Source organism: Osmerus mordax, chromosome 28 (assembly GCF_038355195.1).
Source record: "Osmerus mordax isolate fOsmMor3 chromosome 28, fOsmMor3.pri, whole genome shotgun sequence".
NCBI lineage: Eukaryota > Metazoa > Chordata > Actinopteri > Osmeriformes > Osmeridae > Osmerus > Osmerus mordax.
The window spans coordinates 674,815-695,720 of NC_090077.1; the positions used below are offsets into that span (position 1 = coordinate 674,815).

The 20,906-nt window shown below is 49.9% G+C and overlaps 3 protein-coding genes across 6 annotated transcripts; 1 reads left to right on the forward strand and 2 right to left on the reverse strand.

The window, feature by feature from the left end:
* Positions 1 to 290: 290 nt before the first annotated feature.
* Positions 291 to 8,323, forward strand: naa35 (N-alpha-acetyltransferase 35, NatC auxiliary subunit). Of its 3 annotated transcripts, none has more exons than XM_067231238.1 (23): positions 291 to 324; positions 1,385 to 1,513; positions 1,743 to 1,776; positions 1,857 to 1,971; positions 2,093 to 2,167; positions 2,356 to 2,523; positions 2,606 to 2,672; positions 2,852 to 2,895; positions 3,111 to 3,161; positions 3,715 to 3,798; positions 3,872 to 3,986; positions 4,206 to 4,384; positions 4,477 to 4,536; positions 4,640 to 4,746; positions 4,865 to 4,931; positions 5,201 to 5,299; positions 5,443 to 5,621; positions 5,724 to 5,866; positions 6,055 to 6,122; positions 6,293 to 6,433; positions 6,691 to 6,813; positions 7,025 to 7,105; positions 7,823 to 8,323. In XM_067231238.1, the coding sequence occupies exons 2-23, from the start codon at positions 1,393 to 1,395 to the stop codon at positions 7,880 to 7,882; spliced, it is 2,181 nt and encodes a 726-aa protein (XP_067087339.1). In that variant the 5' UTR covers positions 291 to 324; positions 1,385 to 1,392; the 3' UTR covers positions 7,883 to 8,323. The 3 variants fall into 3 exon arrangements, with proteins under 3 accessions (XP_067087339.1, XP_067087341.1, XP_067087340.1); XM_067231239.1 differs by lacking the exon at positions 291 to 324 and adding an exon at positions 330 to 444; XM_067231240.1 differs by lacking the exon at positions 3,111 to 3,161.
* A 1,122-nt stretch (positions 8,324 to 9,445) lies between these two features.
* Positions 9,446 to 13,689, reverse strand: golm1 (golgi membrane protein 1). The gene is made up of 11 exons (XM_067231241.1): positions 13,518 to 13,689; positions 12,691 to 12,832; positions 12,312 to 12,491; positions 11,704 to 11,758; positions 11,213 to 11,315; positions 10,983 to 11,100; positions 10,621 to 10,822; positions 10,309 to 10,515; positions 10,023 to 10,160; positions 9,714 to 9,812; positions 9,446 to 9,634 (listed from the first exon to the last, which is right to left on the reverse strand). The coding sequence occupies exons 2-10, from the start codon at positions 12,817 to 12,819 to the stop codon at positions 9,715 to 9,717; spliced, it is 1,230 nt and encodes a 409-aa protein (XP_067087342.1). The 5' UTR covers positions 12,820 to 12,832; positions 13,518 to 13,689; the 3' UTR covers positions 9,446 to 9,634; position 9,714.
* A 293-nt stretch (positions 13,690 to 13,982) lies between these two features.
* Positions 13,983 to 20,736, reverse strand: cep78 (centrosomal protein 78). Of its 2 annotated transcripts, none has more exons than XM_067231278.1 (16): positions 20,619 to 20,736; positions 19,853 to 20,119; positions 19,464 to 19,636; positions 19,142 to 19,214; positions 18,944 to 19,047; positions 18,435 to 18,609; positions 18,079 to 18,192; positions 17,585 to 17,649; positions 17,117 to 17,222; positions 16,469 to 16,589; positions 16,264 to 16,306; positions 15,832 to 15,966; positions 15,587 to 15,664; positions 15,329 to 15,498; positions 15,057 to 15,210; positions 13,983 to 14,913 (listed from the first exon to the last, which is right to left on the reverse strand). In XM_067231278.1, the coding sequence occupies exons 2-16, from the start codon at positions 20,109 to 20,111 to the stop codon at positions 14,284 to 14,286; spliced, it is 2,400 nt and encodes a 799-aa protein (XP_067087379.1). In that variant the 5' UTR covers positions 20,112 to 20,119; positions 20,619 to 20,736; the 3' UTR covers positions 13,983 to 14,283. The 2 variants fall into 2 exon arrangements, with proteins under 2 accessions (XP_067087379.1, XP_067087378.1); XM_067231277.1 differs by having other exon boundaries at positions 19,853 to 20,122; positions 20,619 to 20,723.
* Positions 20,737 to 20,906: the final 170 nt, after the last annotated feature.

The window sequence follows — 20,906 nt, forward strand, 5'->3', positions numbered from 1 at the left end:
CGGGGCGTGAGCTACGTGAGAATTAAGTCTAGCGAAATGTAGTTTTTAAGACGCGAGGCGAAAAGATGAAGACATGGTTTACTTCCATTAAGACGTTGCCTAAAAGTTACCAAATAACCCCAGACAAACGGAACCATATTGTGAATAAATCAGTAAGTAAAATGTATTAACTGATAAACAGAACATGTAAAGAGAAGCCAGCATTGTTCGTAATATTCACAACAATACGACACCATATCCCAAGGAACAACGGGCACATGACGTCACACCAATGCGCCTTCATCCATTGACTTCGGGTAGAATAGCTACATGATAATTAGCAAGGTATGTAATCAATTTTCTATCAAAAGAGCCATATATATATATTAGTGGTCGTATTTCAAATGCACAACAATACTACTAATAGTATATAGCATATCTTGGAATGCATGGTATTATGAATTGGTACGTTTCGTTGATGTAGAATAACCAATGTCAAGAGAGACCTAGTTAGCTGGCTTGCTAGCATGCTAAAATGTGATGCTGTTTATCATGCTTGGCTAATCATCTAAACAAAAATGTGCACTGGCATTAAATATGAACGCTTTATTTCAGATGCGTAATTATACCTTAGTAAACACTTTTGTGCGTAGTTCTGTCCAATGGGACTGATATTTTGGACCTGCACTAGCTAGATTCACATCTCAGATTCAGCCTGATCAGAACCCATACAACCTATTGCGCCAGCCTTTGCTGAGGGCTCCAACTGAGATGCGTTGGAGCGCCGTTGACAGCCCCTCAGATTTACTCCTCTAAGATTTCCATTACACTCACGTCCACAGTTCAGTAAATTCAAGGCCATTTTTGGCATCAACTGCTTTGTCCTAGTCCCCCCGTGTTGCCTGACGTTAATGCTTGACGGATGGGTGAGGCGGCACAAATGACTTCTCGATCACCCCCTTATATGACCTGTCAGTCTTGGACTTCACCGCTACTCCAAAACGCCTGTTTTAACTCATACATTACATTTACATTTAGTCATTTAGCAGACACTCTTATCCAGAGCGACTTACAGTAAGTACAGGGACATTCCCCCGAGGCAAGTAGGGTTAAGTGCCTTACCCAAGGACACAACGTCATTTTGCACAACCGGGAATCGAACCGGTAACCTTCTGATTACTAGCCCGAATCCCTAACCACTCAGCCACCTGACTCCCCATACAGCCAAGGAACCTGATTCCCACTGTTTTCTTTGATTTTCTCTCACAAACTTTAAGACTTAATCCTGAAGCCATTTTATAGCTTTCCATTAGCGTTGTCTGACATTGTGGCACGCCATTGAGTCTTAGTGAGGCTCATCAGGACAGTGTTTTCTGAAGACGTTTCCCACTCTCGTTTACTGCAGCCGTCGCCATGGTAATGAAGTCGTCTGTCGATGAAGACGATGCTGGCTGGGGGTTGGGAATCCCAGAGAAGATGAAGAATAATGCAAACTGGGTGGACATCACACACGACTTCAAAGGGGCATGCAAAGGTGCGTGTGTGTGTGTGTTCTTCAAGTGCTGATTAAGTTTAGGTGAAACCATGTCGCTTTATGGAAGAAGTCATAGTGCCGGAAGAGTGAGAGAGTTTGGAAAGGTGTAGAACATTTGATCTATCTGCTTTGGGCACTCTGGAATGTGATGCACACTTGAAATGCGGTCGGGCAAGTTTAGGATTACAGTTGAGCAAATGCTTAGATTGTTTGTTTTATGTTTTTATAGAACTTAACCTTGGGGAGCTACTCCATGACAAACTGTGAGTATATGAGGATCTCTGACACATACACACACACACTGTCTGTGTGTCGGGCTCTGTAACCAGGTCTCTGCGTACAGGTTCGGTCTGTTTGAGGCCATGTCTGCTATCGAGATGATGGACCCTAAGATGGATGCTGGCATGATAGGCAACCAGGTCAACAGGAAGGTGCTGAACTTCGAACAGGCGGTCAAGGTAAGGTCACTGTCAGGCAAGGTCACTGGATCTGAGAACGTTTTCAAATAGGCAAAAGTTATATATTCAACCCCTCTACTTTATATATCTCTCTCGCTTTCCCCCCCCCTCCGCTCTCCAGGATGGTACGATCCGAGTGAGCGACCTCAGCCTTCCTGAGCTCATCGGCATCATGGACACCTGCTTCTGCTGCCTGGTCAGTTACTCTGACAGAAACTGGTTCACTTCCATCACTTCCTGTTTCACTTCCATCACTTCCTCTTCACTTCCTGTTTCACTTCCATCACTTCCTCTTCACGTCACATGAACACTTGCAATCACACAGCTTGTCCCCCAGGTTGTACTGACCTGGTGTGTGTCTGTCGTTACGGCCCGCGTCTGTAGATCACGTGGTTGGAAGGCCACTCCCTGGCCCAGACGGTGTTCACCTGTCTGTATGTCCACAACCCCGACCTCATAGAAGACCCCGCCCTCAAGGCCTTTACTCTGGGTATCCTCAAGGTGTGCGACATCGCCCGCGAGAAGGTCAACAAAGCTGCTGTGTTTGAAGAGGTAAGCTCAGTCTCTCTGTGTGTGTGTGTGTGTGTGTGTGTACCTGGTCGCCTAAACCAGGCTGGTTTTGTATGTTCTTCAGGAGGATTTCCAGGCCATGACCTATGGTTTCAAAATGGCCAACAATGTTACAGACCTACGAGTCACAGGTAAGTGATTGTCCGGCTCAGTCAAATTCTACATGTCTTACCTACATCTCCTGCCTGTTCTCTAACTGTACATCTCCTATACAGCCTAAAAAGGCCCAAACATATCTTAAAAAAAAAAATGGAGTGTGTTTGAATCTACCTAAATATAACCTGAGTAATCGTCTCCTCTGTGTGAACAGGGATGCTGAAGGATGTGGAGGATGAGTTGCAAAGAAGAGTCAAGGTGTGTGCATCTGTCTATAGAACACTGATCAAATAACTTAATGAATCACTGATTGAATGTGATCCAATGTCTCTCTCCCTCAGAGAACACGCACACTAACCTGTCTCTCCCTCAGAGAACACGCACACTAACCTGTCTCTCCCTCAGAGCACACGCACACTAACCTGTCTCTCTCCCTCAGAGAACACGCACACTAACCTGTCTCTCTCCCTCAGAGCACACGCACCAGGCAAGGAGAGCAGCGGGACCCGGAGGTGGAGCTGGAGGTCTGTCTCTCTCTTCTCTCCATCATCCTCCCTGTCTACCACACTCTTTCCATCCTCTCTCTACCCTCCCTGGTTTCCACCTCTGTCTCCCTCTCCCTTTCTCTCTCTCTCTGTCCCTCTCTCTCTCTACCCTCCCTGATTTCCACCTCTGTCTCCCTTTCTCTCTCTCTCTCTCTCTCTCTCTCTCTCTCTCTCTCTCTCTCTCTCTCTCTCTCTCTCTCTCTACCCTCCCTGGTTTCCACCTCTCTCTCTCCCTCGCCCTCTCTCTCACCCTCTCTCGCCCTCTCTCTCCCTCTCCCGCCCTCTCTCGCCCTCTCTCTTGCCCCAGGGTGGGTTGGGTCGTGGGACTGGGCCCGGGTCCCAGGCCAGAAGGCTGGAATGTGCAGCTGCGGCAGTAGAACCCAGGACCAGATGGTCCCATCATAACTGACTCCTGGGTCTGGGTGGTCTGGGTGGCCTAAATATGTGTCCCCTCAAAGGCTATGATGAAGGTGTGGTCTGTGTGTGTGTGTGTGTGTGTGTCATTAACCTGTTCCTGTCCCTCCTTTTCCAGCATCAGCAGTGTTCTGCACTTTTCAACAGAATAAAGTTTACAAGGCTGCTGCTCACCGCGCTGATGGCCTTCACTAAGAAAGAGGTAACACACACACACACAAGGAAGAGGTAACCCAGACTAGCTCAGTGAATTGATCCTGGTGGATGTTTACCAGACCAGCTCAGTGAGTGAGGCCCAGAAGCTGATGGCCCAGGCTGCAGACCTCCTGCCCTTCATCCACTCCAGCCTGGAGTACGGCATCCAGTCCCAGAACGACACCACGAAAGGAGGTAACACACACACACACACTCACAGCGATGAAGGCACACACACACACGCGCACACACGCACACACACACGCTGCTGACCCAGAGGTGCTTTAATGCAAAGGGACCCAGGTTCGATTGATCCTCCATGTCTTACCCTCTCTCTCCTCTGCCTTTCCTGTCACTCGATCACACTCTCTCCATCCCCCACCCAAACCGCACTTCCTCCCTCGCCCCCCCCAGACCACCCCATCATGATGGGGTTCGAACCTCTGGTGAACCAGCGTCTGCTGCCGCCCACGTTTCCCCGCTACGCCAAGATCATCAAGCGGGAGAGCATGGTCGGCTACTTCGGCAAGCTCATCGACCGCATCAGGAACGTGTGTGAGGTCATCAGCACCACCAACCTGCACGGCATCCTGGTGAGAGCGGCCCGCCGTGTCACCCCGCGGCCGTCTGCTTCCTGATGCTCCCCCTGGAGTCCTCCAATCATCTCTTCTTCTTCTGCCCACAGGACTTCTTCTGCGAGTTCAGCGAGCAGTCTCCCTGCGTCCTCTCCAGATCTCTGCTCCAGGTAAGCAGCCTCTCCCGTCTCTGATTGGTGCGACCTGAGCACGCCTCCTTGTGTCCTGTCCCGTGATTGGCCCAGATTCGACCGCTCTCTCCTGTGTTGCTAGACGACCTTCTTGATAGACAATAAGAAGGTGTTTGGGACTCACCTCATGCAGGATATGATTAAAGATGCCCTGAGGTACTTTGTCAGCCCACCTGTTCTCTCTTCCAAGTAAGTCATTGAGTGTGTATGTGTGTGCACTAGGACTAGTATATGAACATTTCCTGATGTGTAAGCGTATTCAGTAAGCTGGGAGTTCTGTGTGATGCGTGTTTCTCTTGGCTAACAGGTGCTGTCTCTATAACAACCACCAAGCCAAGGACTACATCGACTCCTTCGTCACACACTGTTCCCGAGTAAGACACACACACACACATTTTTGTTCCATCCTCAAGTATCAAGACCCCGCTGCCAGAGATGCCGTCTTGATAACATGTAAACTCATCTCCCTCCCTTTCTCCCTCCCTCCCTCCCTCCCTCCCTCCCTCCCTCCCTCCCTCCCTTTCTCCCTCCCTCCCTCCCTCCCTCCCTCCCTCCCTCCCTCCCTCCCTCCCTCCCTCCCTCCCTCCCTCCCTCCCTCCCTCCCTCCCTCCCTCCCTCCCTCCCTCCCTCCCTCCCCCTGAAGCCATTCTGCAGTCTCATCCAGATCCATGGACACAACCGTGCTCGCCAGAGAGACAAGCTGGGGCACATCCTGGAGGAGTTTGCCACACTGCAGGATGAGGTATGCGTGCGTGTGTTCAGGATGCTCATTTCTCTGTCATGGACAATCCCCTAACTTCCCTTCTCCTTTCCTCCACACACACCCCTCCACCCTCCCCTCATCTCCCCCCCTCACTCCCCCGGCTCCTGGGGCGCCCCCTGCAGGCAGAGAAGGTGGACGCGGCGCTGCACAGCCTGCTTATGAAGCTGGAGCCTCAGCGGCAGCATCTGGCCTGCCTGGGCACCTGGATCCTCTACCACAACCTGCGCATCATGATCCACTACCTGCTGAGCGGCTTTGAGCTGGAGCTCTACAGCATGCACGAGTACTACTACATCTACTGGTGAGTACTGCACGAGTACTGATACATCTACTTGTAGGGACTACTCCAGTACAGTACAAGCAGTAGTAGAGTACTGGTGAACATATGGTGTGTGTGTGTCAGGTACCTGTCGGAGTTCCTGTACGCCTGGCTGATGTCGACGCTGAGCCGAGCGGACAGCTCCCAGATGGCCGAGGAGAGAGTCCTGGAGGAGCAGCAGAGAGGGCGCAGCAGCAAGAAAACCAAGAAGAAGAAGAAAGGAGGAGGTGGGTCAGATGGGCGTGAGGAGGGAGGAGGTGGGTCAGAAGAGGAGAGGATGGGGGTGAGGATGTGGATCAGAAGAGGAGAGGATGGGGGTGAGGATGTGGATCAGAAGAGGAGAGGATGGGGGTGAGGAGAGAAAATTAAGAATGGCTGGTTCTGTATCTTAGTGTGCGTTTGTATTCTCCCCCAGCTCGTCCCCTCGGCAGAGAGATCACGATGAGCCAAGCCTACCAGAACATGTGTGCTGGCATGTACAAGGTATGCTGGCTAACATGTACACACACTATTAATATCATACACGTACTGCTATCAGTATTGTGACACATTCTCATTGCCCTCTCTCCCCCCCTCTCTCCCTTCTCACTCTCTCTCCCACTTTTCATTCCTCCCCCTCTCTTCTCCCTCCCTCTCTCCCTCCCTCCCTGCAGACCATGATAGCCCTGGACATGGATGGGAAGGTTCGTAAGCCCCAGTTTGAGCTGGACAGCGAGCAGGTTCGGTACGAGCATCGCTTCGCCCCCTTCAACAGCGTGGTCACGCCCCCTCCTGTGCACTACATCCAGTTCAAGGTAGAGTGGAGCAGCGCTCGGCTAACACACACACATTCACACAGTTAAAATGACGCATATTCAGTTTCTGACCAGTTACAAAGTGACTCTGTGAATCACACTACTGTATATGGAGGTGAGGGGTCAGGAAGTAACACAGGAAGCACTTTTGGACTACAAATCCCTGCCCACCAATGAGGTTCCTTCCCTAGTAACTGACGCCTTTCTCTCCACCAATGAGGTTCTCTACAGTGACTGACGCCCCCTCTGTCCTGTAGGAGATGTCTGATCTGAAGAAGTACAGCCCTCCCCCTCAGTCAGCTGACCTGTACCTGGCAGCCAGCAAGCACTTCCAGCAGGCCAAGCTCATCCTGGAGAACGTGCCAGTCCCCGACCCTGAGGTCAGCACCCCTCACGACCTCTTGCTGACATCACTCACCTGGTTAAAGTAGTTCTTGATTAGGATGGTGGTTTTAGTGATGGTGTCTGTGTGTTGCTGTGGTCTGTTGTTGCTCCAGGTGTCTGTGTGTTGCTGTGGTCTGTTGTTGCTCCAGGTGTCTGTTGCTGTGGTCTGTTGTTGCTCCAGGTGTTGACTGTCTGTTGTTGCTGCAGGTGACCCGGATCCTGAAAGTGGCCAAGCCCAACATCGTGGTGATGAAACTGCTGGCTGGAGGCCACAAGAAGGAAACCAAGGTAACGCGTCCTCAACGTCGCTATGGTTACATGCCGATCACTGCGAATTGACGCACCTGCTGTCACTTTGTACTAAACCCTGCGGACCCGTCTGCCTCTCCTGGTGAGGCCAGACCCGTCTGCCTCTCCTGGTGAGGCCAGACCCGTCTGCCTCTCCTGGTGAGGCCAGACCCGTCTGCCTCTCCTGGTGAGGCCAGACCCGTCTGCCTCTCCTGGTGAGGCCAGACCCGTCTGCCTCTCCTGGTGAGGCCAGACCCGTCTGCCTCTCCTGGTGAGGCCAGACCCGTCTGCCTCTCCTGGTGAGGCCAGACCCGTCTGCCTCTCCTGGTGAGGCCAGACCCGTCTGCCTCTCCTGGTGAGGCCAGACCCGTCTGCCTCTCCTGGTGAGGCCAGACCCGTCTGCCTCTCCTGGTGAGGCCAGACCCGTCTGCCTCTCCTGGTGAGGCCAGACCTGTCTGGCTGGCTGGATGACAGGATGTCAGGAGTATTGCTGTTAAAAGGTTCTCAGTGATGATTCTATCCCTCTCTCTCTACCCATATGTCTCTCCTTTCTCTCTCTACCCATCTCTCTCTCTGTCCCTCTACCCATATGTCTCTCCTTTCTCTCTCTACCCATCTCTCTCTCTGTCCCTCTACCCATGTCTCTCCTTTCTCTCTCTACCCATCTCTCTCTCTGTCCTTCCTCTGTCTCTCTACCCATGTTTCTCTCTCCTCCAGGTCCTTCCTGAGTTTGACTTCTCAGCTCACAAGTATTTCCCTGTGGTCAAGATCATCTGAGATTCCTACACCTGGGTTTCACCTCGACAGATCCCCCCCTCCGTGCCCCCTCCTCCCAGCCCCATCCCCACCATCAAGACCCTCCAGAGAGACTCCCTTTGGGCTCCTGTGTGTGGGGGTGTGTGTGTGAGAGTGTGTCTGCTTGCCTGGACGGACAGTGTCCTGGTTTCCCCGTCACAGGTGCCATCTAATCGTTGAGGCACTGTCATCGAAGGATGATATTGTTTCTTAAGAGAAAGCTTAATCTGGGTAACTGGATTTGACCAGCACCAAGGCTTGCTCTCGGTTAATAAAACTACCACTTGAAGTCCCAGGAATCTACAAAAGACTACAATAACCAGCCATGCCTCAAAAGCGACAAATTTGATCATGGTATCTAAATTGTTTATTTCCTTGTTGTCCTTCTGTTAATTTCTTCAATAAAAACCTATGATTATTTAACTGTTAATGTGTACATTTCGGCACAGCGTGGAAACGAATATGAAATCATGAAACAGGAAAGAATCCATTGTACAAAATCATGCGACAAAAGCAGCCCTCTCTGGGTGTAACGCGGTTCCCAGGTGTGTTCCTCCACCAAACAGTCCCAGAGCCATGAAGGGACACAGGCAGGACGGGGGGTCCCTGAGGACCAGGGTTGAGAACCACCGGACTAGGGGAAGATCACAACCTGACACACAGCCAGACGACATGCGACCAACACAATTAAATAAAAAAAGTTCTCAATACGATGAATAAGTTAAGAAGAAAAACCTTTCTTCTACGAGTCGGACACCCGACCTTTAACCTTCTGGCCTCACAGGGCTCAGCCATATCAGACGATACTGGAAATAGTGTATAAATCGTTTTAAAATCCTACATACAGCTCATCTATCGTGGTTCAGGCTAAATCAGACTGAACGGCGTTGTCTTACACAGTGTGAAACACAACCAAGTTACTCCCAAAGATTTGAGAAATAATGGTCCGAGTCTAAAGCAGGATATGACTAACATAGTTCAGGAGCTAAATGGATGATCAGGATTATTATGATGAGTTATCTGCACTTCTATGACAGTGAATCTTACATTGTTTAAAAAAAAAAAACGGCATTCGACCCCAAACCAACCCTTAACCCCTCATCCTCGTCATGGGAGATTTTAGGCCAATGGACAGATCAAAAGAAGATGGTGGAAACCAACAACGTTGTCATGGGATCTTAAAAATGGTAGAAACTCTTAGTGTGACTTGTAGGACTAGGCCTTATGGCTTGGTTTGGAGTCAGGAAGATCACTCAAGGTAATGGATGACGACCGTAAATTAAGCTATCTGTCTAAATCCTTTTACACCTAAGAACACACTTTCTCTAGCTAGTGACAGATTTATCATTAACACACACACACACACAACCGTGAATCCTTCCCCACAGTTTCTACCACAGTTCAGAGTCTCCAGGTCCATGTTTGTCCCCCAGCTCTGTGTTTGCTGTGGAGGGCTGGAGTGACTTGGGTTAAGGCAGCCTGTGAGATACCGTCCCTTTAGGAGCAGGAGTGTGTGTGTGTGTGTGTGTGTGTGTGTGTGTGTGTGTGTGGGGGGGGGGGGGGGGGGGGCTGTAGAGCGTAGTCCTGGTTTGGACTGCGTCCTACTGTGCTGGAAGTGTTCAAGGAGCTGGCTGTGAAGAAGCACTCTGTGACGGTTGGTGATTCTGGAGGTGTGAGTATGTGGGCGTGTGTCCGGGGGGGGGGGGCAGAGGCATCTTCTCCACACACTTCACCCTGCGAGACCAAACCAGAGAGGGTCTTCAGACAACAGGTATGTGGAATGAATAGAAAATGTGTGTGTGAGTGTGTGTACCTTAGATCTGGGCGAGCTCGGCCATCTTGTCCGCCTCAAACTCTCCCTCGTTCTCGTCGTCGCCATTGTAGTCGGCCTCCTCGTCCTCCATCTCCTTATCTAGCACCGGACACACACGCACACACACCTTCATCTCCTTATCTTGCACCGGACACACACACACCTCCATCTCCTTATCTTGCACCGGACACACACACCTCCATCTCCTTATCTAGTGCCGGACACACACACACACACCTTTACCACCTGCATCCATGTACACAACATCTCTCCCCGTACACAAGATCTCTCCCCACACACTCCCCTCACCTATATTCTCAGCCAGTGTGTTCCGTTTCTCTTGGTCGGCTCCGCCCACTATCTGCTCATCTGCGTCATAGTCCTCAGGGTTGTCCACCTTCTGACCAATAGGAGTGTCCTCACCCTTGTCCTGGCCAATCAGGATGTCTCCAGGAGGAGGGGGGAGAGAACAGATAAAATACTTCGGACGAAAATGGTCTTCTAGAGTGCTGTGGAAGTATGAGCAATTGTGTGTGTTTGTTATATGTGTGAGTGTGTAGTTAAACACGTGTGTGTGCGTGTAGTTCTATCATACCTTCTGGCTGGATCCCTCCGTGTGTGTCCAAGACCTCCACCTTATCGTCCTTCACCTGGTTCTTCTTCAGGATGTGACCTATGGGCTCCTCCCCTGGCCCCACAGCACCCTCTACAGGAGAGTCTAGGTGCTGCTTTCCCTCTACTGAGGGACTAAACTCTGGCTTGGACAGCTCTTTCACAGGGGTCAAATCTGGAGTCTCCAGACCTTCACACAATCACCAGAGTTCGGTTAAAACCAGGCACGCCACGTGCACTACCGTAGTCGTTTACATCCTGTATCTTTCAAATAACAACCATCTACTTCCTGTACCTGTGTCTACTAGGATCTCATTGGTCAGCATCTCTGGAGCATCTGGTCCCCCAGCCATGGCATCGAGCGGGGGGAGCTCGGGGGTGTGGCCTAGGACCGGTGTGGTCTTAGTATCGTCAAGCCCCGCCCTCCCTGGCTCCTCCTTGTCGACCACGCCCACTTTCCCTGAGGTGCTGGCCTTCCCCGTGGGAACCACGTTCACCTGAACAGGAAACAGGAAGTTGCAACCATAGTGATGACTCAGGAGTGTTGTGACAAGCGGAATTCTTTTTGGCTTCCTGGTTCTAGACTAGGCTGAACAGATCAGGATTGAGACAACAGCAGAGTAAGGGTCAGAGGTCAGGGGAGACTGGGTATTGCACCTGTGAGGAGACGGCCGGCTTCGACTTGGCTGTCTTCTTCTGTGCTTCCTGTTTGACGGCTGCGAGCTTCTCAGCACATTCCTCCCTCTGGGCGAGGATCTGAGTGTTACACTGCGTCCTATACACACACACACACACACACACGCACACACACACACAGCATGATGTCTTCCAGGTCGTGGGCTGCAGAGCTGATTTGTGGGCGCAGCGTATTGTGCTGGGAGTCTTACATGTCGTAGGTGAGTTTCTTGTTTAGAGTGTCTAGGTCACCATGGCAACTCTGTAGCTGTTTCTGCACCTTGCCCAGGTCGTCGTTCAGCTGGTTCAGTTGAACTGTTCAAACACACACACACACACAGACACACACACACACAGATACACACACACACACACACAGACACACACACAGATACAATTACATTTACATTTAGTCATTTAGCAGACGCTCTTATCCAGAGCGACTTACAGTAAGTACAGGGACATTCCCCCGAGGCAAGTATCGTGAAGTGCCTTGCCCAAGGACACAACGTCATTTGGCACAGCCGGGAATCGAACTGGCAACCTTCTGATTACTAACCCAACTCCCTCAATCATTATCAAGTTTTCTTCGCAGCACAAACGCAGATAGGCACAAGAAACCTTGTGTCAGCAACAGAAAGAGCGATAGAAAAAAGGCAAACAAAAGAGAGAGAAAGGAAGTAAGGAAGAAGAAGGTTCCCACCCTTGAGATCCTGTATCGTCTTGGTACTGGTGGAGACATTGAGCTGCAAGGGCCCCTGCAGGTAAACACACACACTGTGAACACATGCAGGGCGTGTGCGTGTGTGTGTGTGAGAAACAGATGGTCCCTGGTCCCTGAGCTGGCTGCCATGGCGTCATCTCTCAGGTGGGAATTAGTGCACATGGCATCAGTCAGTCACACACACACACATCCAGAAACAGAACTGCATAAAATAGTTTCGTAGAACGAGGACTCCCATGTTCCTCTGTTTATTTAATTATGTTCGGGAGTTTTTTTAATTTATTTTTTACACATCCCTTAACTATTTAAAAAAGGTCCTGACTTGTGGAGTGTTGAAACAGATGTAGGGTGACCTCAGGACAAGCAGAGAGAGAGAGAGACAACAGGAGAGAGAACAGCTGGGGAATGTTATCACCAAGATAAAACTGAGATCCTGTTTAGCAGGGAAGCCTGAGGCCAGGCTTATCTCAGGGCCTCACATCACCCGTCTTTACTACGACCTGGTGACTAGGTTTGACCTGCTGCCTCTACCATAAACGCTCTGTAGTTAGTGTGTGTGTGTGTGTATGTGTGTGTGTGTCTCCTACCCGCTCCTGGGTGCAGGTGTTCTGCGCTCCTTCCAGCTGTCTTTTGTACAGGTTCTCTATGCGGCTGATCTGCTCCTTCTGCCTCTGCACCTCCTCCTGGAACTCATTCTTCTTCACCTCCACCGCTCCTCGCTCCGCCGCACCCCTCCGCACCTGGCTCTCCAGCTCATACAGCTTCGTCTGCACGCGTGCGGTGACAGGGGGGGAGTAGGGGGGGGTAGAAGGGGGGTTTTGTTTGTTTGTAGACGGTGTGTGGGGTTATAATCTAGTATATTCTAATCTACTGTGTATGTCTACCAGCTTGATTTAAGCAAACATCACACACGCTTGCTCTCTCTCACTCAAACACACTCTCTCTCTCTCTTTCACACACACACACCTGTAGTTCCAGGTTACGAGAGCTGGAGACCCAGTAGTTGAAACCTAGGACAAGGATGCAGGCAATCAGAGCTCCAATCATGAGAGGGGGAGACCGACCCCCTCTCCTCCCGTTCACCAGCGCTCCCATGGCTGCCTGCAGGCTGGACAGACACACACACATTTAAGTTAGATGAGAGAACAACCGTGGTGCTGGTGATCCCGCTACTCAACTTTATAATCACATGAACTTCCAACTTTCAAGAACTAAGCTCAGTCAAACGGTCTAGAATAGTTTGGAGGGAGATGAGGGTGTTAACAGGTGCGTGCATATTATGGTAACAGTAGCCAGCAAAGGTAGCTCGAGTACGGTCACCTTGTGGCTGTGCATCGCTGCTGAGAGTCTGTAAGAATCCCGTTTATGGAAACAGTAACAGGAGTCACTAAAGATAAGCGCCAGCTGTTTGCAAGTTACAATAAACACATATACACAGCGAACACACTCAACTCAAATACAATGTTTATTCCTGGAGAGATTATGGGACCCAGCAGAAAAATCCACCGTATTTGCGCAGTGAGAGCTCTAGTTGGCAATCATTGCGTTACACCGCTTAGCAAACCATGAGTCTGAACGTCAAACTTCCAACAAATTAAGTCGTTTCCGCACCAAATTAATGTTTACATTTGGGGATTGGTGTTCTAACAATACTTGATCATAAATGCTTTATATTCAAGATCAAATGTGGTGATGTATTTCAACCAGTAGATTTGAGTTGTGGCTAGTAGCTTTGAAGCTAAAGAAGCAAGACAAGCTAGTTGGCTAAACAACAGCAGTGTGTTGAAGCTTACCTTGAACCCTATTCAAAAACTGTTCCGGCGAAATAATGTTTAGACAAGGAGATATGTCCTCGAATATAGATTATCTTCCTTTCTGCATTGCTAGGTTAAATATTTGACAAAGTGACAGTCCTTATCTGGCACGCAATCTCGTCGATCGATATAACGTCTGAATGTGCGAGTCAGAGGGCAAACAGCGAGCATCAGGACTCGAGGTGGGAGTGAAAACGCGGAAGCGGAGTCTGGCTTCGCCGTTTGCCGTTTGCCAACGCTGCAGTTTGGCCAAATGATTTGGAAAAGGCTTCACGTACACACAACACCATGCAACGAAAAACGTCAGTGGAGCTGTAAAAACTAAATATTCAAAGTTCACTATCAAACTTCAAGGCTGGCTGTGTAATGTTTTCCAGTAAGATAGGCTACACAGACAAAACAATAATAAACATAATCAGACCACAACAACCTTTTTTCCCACAATATTTATTGTAAAAAGATGTTGATTCAACAGAAGGAACAGGAACAAATATTCACTCATATTATAAAAAGTGTGGGCGACTAAAAGCCCAAAATAGGAGAGATTAAAAAAAGTAACAACTCATTAAACAAAAGGCTAAAATCACATTTCAAAACCAATATTAACAGCCATACAGGAATTTGGCCTCTGCATTGATGAACATAAAATCAACATTAAAACATCAAAACAGCAGTAGTGTTCAGTTTCCAGCTCAAGTGGGCCTCACAGCTGATTGGTTGCAGCCTATCTGACACCCCTGTCAAACTACCAAACAATCTGACCCGCTCCGAAGTTCCACACCCCTGAGTACAGTTCCCCCACCTCCTCCCCCCCCTGCCCTCCACCTCCTCCACCCTCGGCCCTGACCGAACCCTCTGACACCACAGACTCCGCCCTCTCGCTCAACTCACTGAGGCTGGACCTCGCAGACATGTCACCGTGGGAACTGTTGCTACGGTGGCTGTTGCCGCGGACAGAGCTGTAGGCGTTGGAGCCGTTGCTGTAGTTGAGGCTGTAACCATGGGAACCGTTGCTCTGGGAGCCCTGGCTGCGGTTGGAGCCGTTACCGTTACCGTGGCGAGACTGGGAGATTCTACCCTGGGACACTTTGCCGTTGGAACCATGAGAATTCTTGCCATGGGAACCGTTTCCATGAGAGCTGTTGCTTTGGATACTGTGCTCTGACCCTGCCACCTGGAGATCCCCAATTTGTTTAGGGGACGGAGCCCTCAAGTCCAACTCTCCACCAGACTCCTCTACACAGGGAGCCCCTGTAGGACCACTAGCCAGGTCGAGAGGCACTTCCTGTGGGCTTTGCTCTGGCAAGAACTCCCTGGGAGTGGCTGGAGGCTCACGGGCAAGGCGTCTAGGTGAGGGACGGGGCACAGCTCTTTCCTGGAGAGAGAGAGAGAGAGAGAGAGAGAGAGAGAGAGAGAGAGAGAGAGAGAGAGAGAGAGAGAAACCTGGTGTCTTTCATCTGAATGTGGCTGTAAAACCATCCACAAACAAACCTCTGTACACATACTGGCTGTACCTACCGAGGGAACACCGTCACCCTTCTGAGTCTCGTCTGTGTCCCCTGACCCAACACCTTTACTCAGGCCTTGTCCAACCGTAGAGGACAGCTGGGGTCTCCCCACAGGGCCAAAGTCTGATTGGTCGATGCCAGCCATGGAGGCCAGTTGGCCCAATCTGAAGAAGAAAAGAAGGGAGATAGAAATGAGATCATCAGGAATAGGATTATATTTACTTCTGAACCAGGTTGAGAATTTAGGCCTCTGGCGTCCTCCCAGCCAATCACAAGGCTTACCCAGCATCCTTTAGGAGATCCAGGAATCCATGGAACTTGTTGAAGGAACTCTCAATGCTTTCCAGAACCTCCTCATCTTCCAGAATACTGGAGGCAGCGATGGGCGGGGCCTTGACCGCCTCTGACAGGGAGAAGTTGAGTCTGCGAAGCCTGCAATTCTCCAGCTCATACTGAATACAAACACACGTGAAAAGAGTTATTATGCACTAATTCATGCCTATACACACACAACATAGTATTTCTAGCAGTCTTTTGTACCTCCATAAGTCTGGTCTCTGTTCTCACTCTGGCCCGGCGCTCCTCTGCTAGCCTGAGACGAATCTCCTCTAGCTCCCCCTGCAGGACAGGTACAGGTACTGCGTCACAGCCCAGCCATGACACACAGGGGCCTCAATCTCATTCACTACAGCAGGGGGTCTGTATGAGTTATATCCAAACGGAGGCACAACTCACTTTTGTGATGTTTGGTTTCAACCAAAGTGTTTCTTGAAAGGGATTCTCACCTGGATGAGTCTGTACTGCCTGACTGTGATCCTCTCCTGGAGACTCAGTCCAGATGGACTCCCAGTCTCCTCCTCGTCATCCTCCTCTTCCTCCTCCGAGTCGGCCTCCATGTTGACATGGACGGTACCGGCCGCCTGCAGCAGAGAGCCGATAGTGACCCGTCTGTTCTTGTCCTCATCTGGCCTCCAATTTGTGATGTGATGGTTTACTATATATGTTCTATACTATATATGTTCCGTTTTGGTTTCGTGTGTGACTTTGTGCCTGTCTGGATGTACTTGATGGTAATTCATGTTTTAATGTGCAGCACATTGGTCAACGGAAGTTGTTTTTAACAGTGCTCGATAAATAATACATTGATCGATTGATCTTTGCATAAATGTTTGGGGTTTTACTTGGTCTTCATATCCAGGTGGAGGAGAGAGTTTTACCTGGTAGATCTGCTTGGATCCAGCGATGCCTGGGGGAAGACCTCTGCAGAGACAAGAGCAGACCGACGTTAACTCACCCCCGTTAACGGAACCGCTTCTCAGCTTATAACCTTTTACGACGCTAACCATGTTTCACGGTATTACTTTCATTTTGTGGTATTTCCATCGTCTTTCGTTTCATTGACAGAGTTGCCCCTTCGCTCACCTGTCACGGTCGGCGCGCGCTGCCGCACGCCACGGAATACACTTGGAGGGGCGGGGCTGTGGGCGGGTGGGCGGGGCCACAGCTGGACTCCTTCGACCTGTCAAGGATGCCCTGCGCCGAACTGGGAGACACGACCATATTTGGTCAACAACCTCTGACAGGAAACCAGAGGCTCCCTCACATGGTTAGGTGGAGATTAACAGTCAGCCATCCCAGCTACATCACTGCTCTAGGCCAAGCCAGGGAGCGATCTGGGTCTACCAAAACAAACATCCTCATACATCCTGTTGTGCAGTCAAAACACATAGGGTGCCCTTGATTTACTTCACCCAGTAAGGTTGAACTGGGTGTCTAATAGATAAGAGCTAAGGGATTAACTCAGGTCTGGGGGCAGAGAGGGACTGTGACAGAAGCTCTCTCACCACATCTCCAAACCTCTGGAAAGTGCAGGGTCAGAAAGAGAGAGAAAAGGCAAGAGAAAAAGAGAGAGGAAAGCTTGGGATCATCAGTGCGTGGAAATGTGTTAGATAGCTAAATCAGAGAAATTACAGTCCAGAAAAGAGAGAGAGTTGACCGATCAATCTTAATATACATACAATTTAAAATAAAAATATACAATTAAGATGAGAAGTTTCCAGAAGAAAGTACCTATTCTAAATGTGGCTTTCCCTCTGTGGGTGTTGACCAGTATTCTTCTCTTGGTGGTAGAGGGTTTGTGGGGCTCTTTCATGGCTGGGGGCTTGATCCAGGAGAACTACAACACCACAGAACACACACTGTGAACACACAGCTGCTTCACACACTGTCAGAGTTGGGACGTAGCAAAGTACAAATACTTTGCTACTGTACATAAGTAGATTTGTCTGGCATCTACTATACTCTGCTTTCATCTACTCTGTAGATGAAAACATATTTTGGGGGAAAAGGTTTTCGAAAAAAGTCCTCTCCTTTCACTGTGTGTGTGTGAAATAAATATCTGTACTTCTACATGAGTGATGGATGTTTGTACTTTTGCCATCTCCGCACACTGTACATTACACACACACACACAATCAAGTAAGCACACACACCATTTAGTTTGATGCCCGGATTGGCAGACTAGAGGCACAGTCCTACCTCAGCAGACTGTCCATCACAGTTCATGAGAACTTTCTCTATGGCAGTCTTCACCAAGACTTTGTCTGAGAACAAAGTAAGACAGAGAGGTACTATTACATAAGATATCTAGTCAAAAACAATGAATAACAAAAGACGTAGAATTAATCCTGTTCTCTATTATATTGGTGCTGCTCGCCCCTAGGCATGGTCAGCATGATTTGTGATGCAGCAGGCAGCAGCCATGCAGAGCCAGTCTGTCCTGTGTGCTCTCTGACCAGGGATCAGCCATGCAGAGCCAGTCTGTCCTGTGTGCTCTCTGACCAGGGATCAGCCATGCAGAGACAGTCTGTCCTGTGTGCTCTCTGACCAGGGATCAGCCATGCAGAGCCAGTCTGTCCTGTGTGCTCTCTGACCAGGGATCAGCCATGCAGAGCCAGTCTGTCCTGTGTGCTCTCTGACCAGGGATCAGCCATGCAGAGACAGTCTGTCCTGTGTGCTCTCTGGCTCCTCACCCACTAGGGGGTTACTCCTGATGTCCAGCACGCAGAGGGTGGCGTTGGTCTTCAGAGCCTCCAGCAGCTTCCTGGCTCCGTCGCTGGACAGCCCACACTTCTGCAAGTCCAGAGCTGGGGGAGACAGACAAGCCACCATTCATGTGTGATGTAGCTCTGACAGTATTTCAGTGGTCAAGGAAAAAGTGTTATTTTACTAAGCACAGCGCAACGCGACCACATCTCTGCGACCAGGAACAGTGAACAAAAATATCTCTATTGTGCAACAATAACAGCAACCACAATAGCGCATAGTACAATGCAGAAAGTCACATCACAAGTGCTACAGGAAGTGTTTGCCCTCTGTGACCTCTGACCTTTGACCCAGAGGTCCTCTGACAGTTCCTGTGCAAGGGCGGTCGCCCCGCGGTCTCCGATCAACGTGTTGCAGTTGAGAGTGAGGCGCCGCAAGCCGCCCATGCCCTCGAACTCCGGTTTCCGGTAACGCAGAGACTCCACCCACGCCGCACCGTGCCGCTGGGTCGCCTGGTGCTACCGGGTGGGAGGGGAGGAGGAGGAAGGTGAGGAGGGAGGAGGGGGGGGGGGGGGGGGGGAAGGAGGACGATGATGCCTTTGTAAAATGTTTGAAAGTTAAAGCACTTCCTTTTTCCAATTCCCAACTGTGATACTACGCCTTCGTCACTTGAGGGAGCCAGAGTTCACAGAGTCAGCTGGGAGTCGAATCCCAAACAGTGAGATTAATAGACCCACAGAGCTTCAATTAAATCCCCTTCACTGATCCTGAAGGAGATTCAAGGTTCACGATGAGGCCAAATCCATAATGAGGTCAATGATGAGGTGGCTGGAGATGGAGTGGCCGTGTTACCTTGACGATGCTGGCCATGTGCTCGGCCCCCCTCCAAGTGAGGTCACAGTTTGTGAAGTCCACTGTCCTCACAGAGGCAGAGTACTTCACACTCTGACAGATGGCTGCGCAGGAGAAAGCCAAACCAATCAGTAACATTCACCGGAAACGCTGTGTTTAATCACAGCGAGGGTGCACTCCACCGTCAAGACCTCTTACCTTCTAATCCCTTGTCCCTTATTGGACAGTGTGCCAAGGACACATGCTCCACAGAGACACTTGCGGCCAAGCCCTGGAGAGACGGCGGGAGGGAAGCAGGGAGAGCTGTATTAGAAATGTTCTCTGAGGCTAGAGGGAGGGAGGTGTAAGAGAGATGGGGGTTGAGATCTGAGGGAGGGAGAGAGAGAAAGAGGGAGGTATAAGATAGTCGGAAGGGTTGAGGTTGACAAAAAGGAGCTCCAAAGGACTAATGGGGGCTGTGGTCTGAGGGAGAGAGAGAGGAGGAGAGGGAAGGAGGAATATTGCCATCTTATCTTCTGACCTTGGTCAGGGTAATGAGGTCTCTCTCTCTAAGTGGCAGGCCGTGGAGCTGGAGAGTCTTGAGGTTAGGAGAGACACTCAGACAATCTCTGAGAGCCTTACACAGTTTAAAGGTCAACTCCTTGGAGTGGATGGCTGGAATCCTCCTTCTGGAAGTGTACCAGTACCTACTGTCTGAATTCAGAGAGGGAGGAGAGAGAGGGAGGCGAGATATATATATATAGAGAGAGAGGGAGAGAGAGGAGGGGGGGGAGAGATGGAGGTGGGAGAGAGAGAAGGGTGGGGAGATAAAGAGAGACAATATATAAGATATGGGGGTGGGGAGATTTATTCCAAAACCAGGCAACTGAAAAGCCTTGAACTGCTTTCTTATGATCTCTCTCTCCTTACCAGTCTCCCCCACCGCAGGCCCAATCTGGAAAGAACTGCTGATAGAAATTTTCTGCAAATGTCTGTTGATTGCGAGCGTGCTAAAGACGGGCGGCCAGTCTGTAAGTTTGAGGCGGTCCCCATTGATGTCCAGTATTCCCTGGCTTAAGTGGGCCTTGACGGCACGGGACGGGGCCAGATCCTGCATGGCGCAGGCGTAGTCGTAGTATGCCCCGAAGTCTTGGCCACCTCTTTTCCGAATCTGGGCAGCGTCCAGCATCTTGGAACCTTCTTATCCAGGCAACATGTAGGACAAGACACACGTCACTTCCATAAGCACCACTGATAAAGAGAAAGACGTTGAGACGCTCGAGCTGATTCTTATTGCTGATCATTCGTATTAATAGTTTGTTCCCTTAGTACGTAACTTTGGTTTGATTTCCATCAAGCCATCATCTTCTGTGCTTGCCCCGACTGTTGTTGTGTTGGTAGCTAGCAAGCTAGCTAGACTTGCTTGTTTTCTAATACTACAGTAGCTAGCTTGCTAGAGTAAGCCACATCAGCGTTGAGTACAGTGATTAGAGTGATGTACCAGTAAGGTTGCGAACTTGATAACTTGTCAATGTAGCTTGTGTGTAACTAGCTACACAGACACTTGGAGCTAGACTACTGACGCCAAGTTAGTGCTAGCACCAAGCCAATCCACTCAAACTAGTTTGCTTGCTGTCGGCAATTCATAGACTCTGATAGAGCAATCACTAAAATACATTTTTCGCATTTGTCTTACCTCTTTTATTACAAACGATGTATTAAAGGGTAGTGACCATCCTCTAGTAATCTGGATAGCTCGATACCGATGGATGTCCTAGCATTGTAGTTTCCTTGGTTTCTTAACCGCCCACCCGACGCCACTTTGATTCTGTACCGCGTACACACACTGGCCGCTGTGGAGCGGAGCGAGTAGCGCACATGGTGGTTGCCAGGTTTTAAAAGGTATCTAAAACCCCCCCATTTGATGTTTCCCATGTTTTTAATTCCACAGAATAAAGATGAGCTTTTGATCAAACATTTTGAC

Coding starts and splice junctions, on each gene's coding strand:
- golm1 (XM_067231241.1), bottom strand. CDS start 12,819: ATGGGAGCGCTGGTGAACGGGAGGAGAGGGGGTCGGTCTCCCCCTCTC. Junction 10,823..10,982: donor AGCCGGCCGTCTCCTCACAG/GTGCAATACCCA, acceptor TTTCCTGTTCAG/GTGAACGTGGTTCCCACGGG. Junction 10,161..10,308: donor CGGAGGGATCCAGCCAGAAG/GTATGATAGAAC, acceptor CTCCTCCTGGAG/ACATCCTGATTGGCCAGGAC.
- cep78 (XM_067231278.1), bottom strand. CDS start 20,111: ATGCTGGACGCTGCCCAGATTCGGAAAAGAGGTGGCCAAGACTTCGGG. Junction 19,637..19,852: donor GCCTGCGGTGGGGGAGACTG/GTAAGGAGAGAG, acceptor CTCTGAATTCAG/ACAGTAGGTACTGGTACACT. Junction 15,211..15,328: donor GATCTCCTAAAGGATGCTGG/GTAAGCCTTGTG, acceptor TTTCTTCTTCAG/ATTGGGCCAACTGGCCTCCA.
- naa35 (XM_067231238.1), top strand. CDS start 1,393: ATGGTAATGAAGTCGTCTGTCGATGAAGACGATGCTGGCTGGGGGTTG. Junction 2,896..3,110: donor AGTTGCAAAGAAGAGTCAAG/GTGTGTGCATCT, acceptor TCTCTCCCTCAG/AGCACACGCACCAGGCAAGG. Junction 3,162..3,714: donor ACCCGGAGGTGGAGCTGGAG/GTCTGTCTCTCT, acceptor CTCCTTTTCCAG/CATCAGCAGTGTTCTGCACT.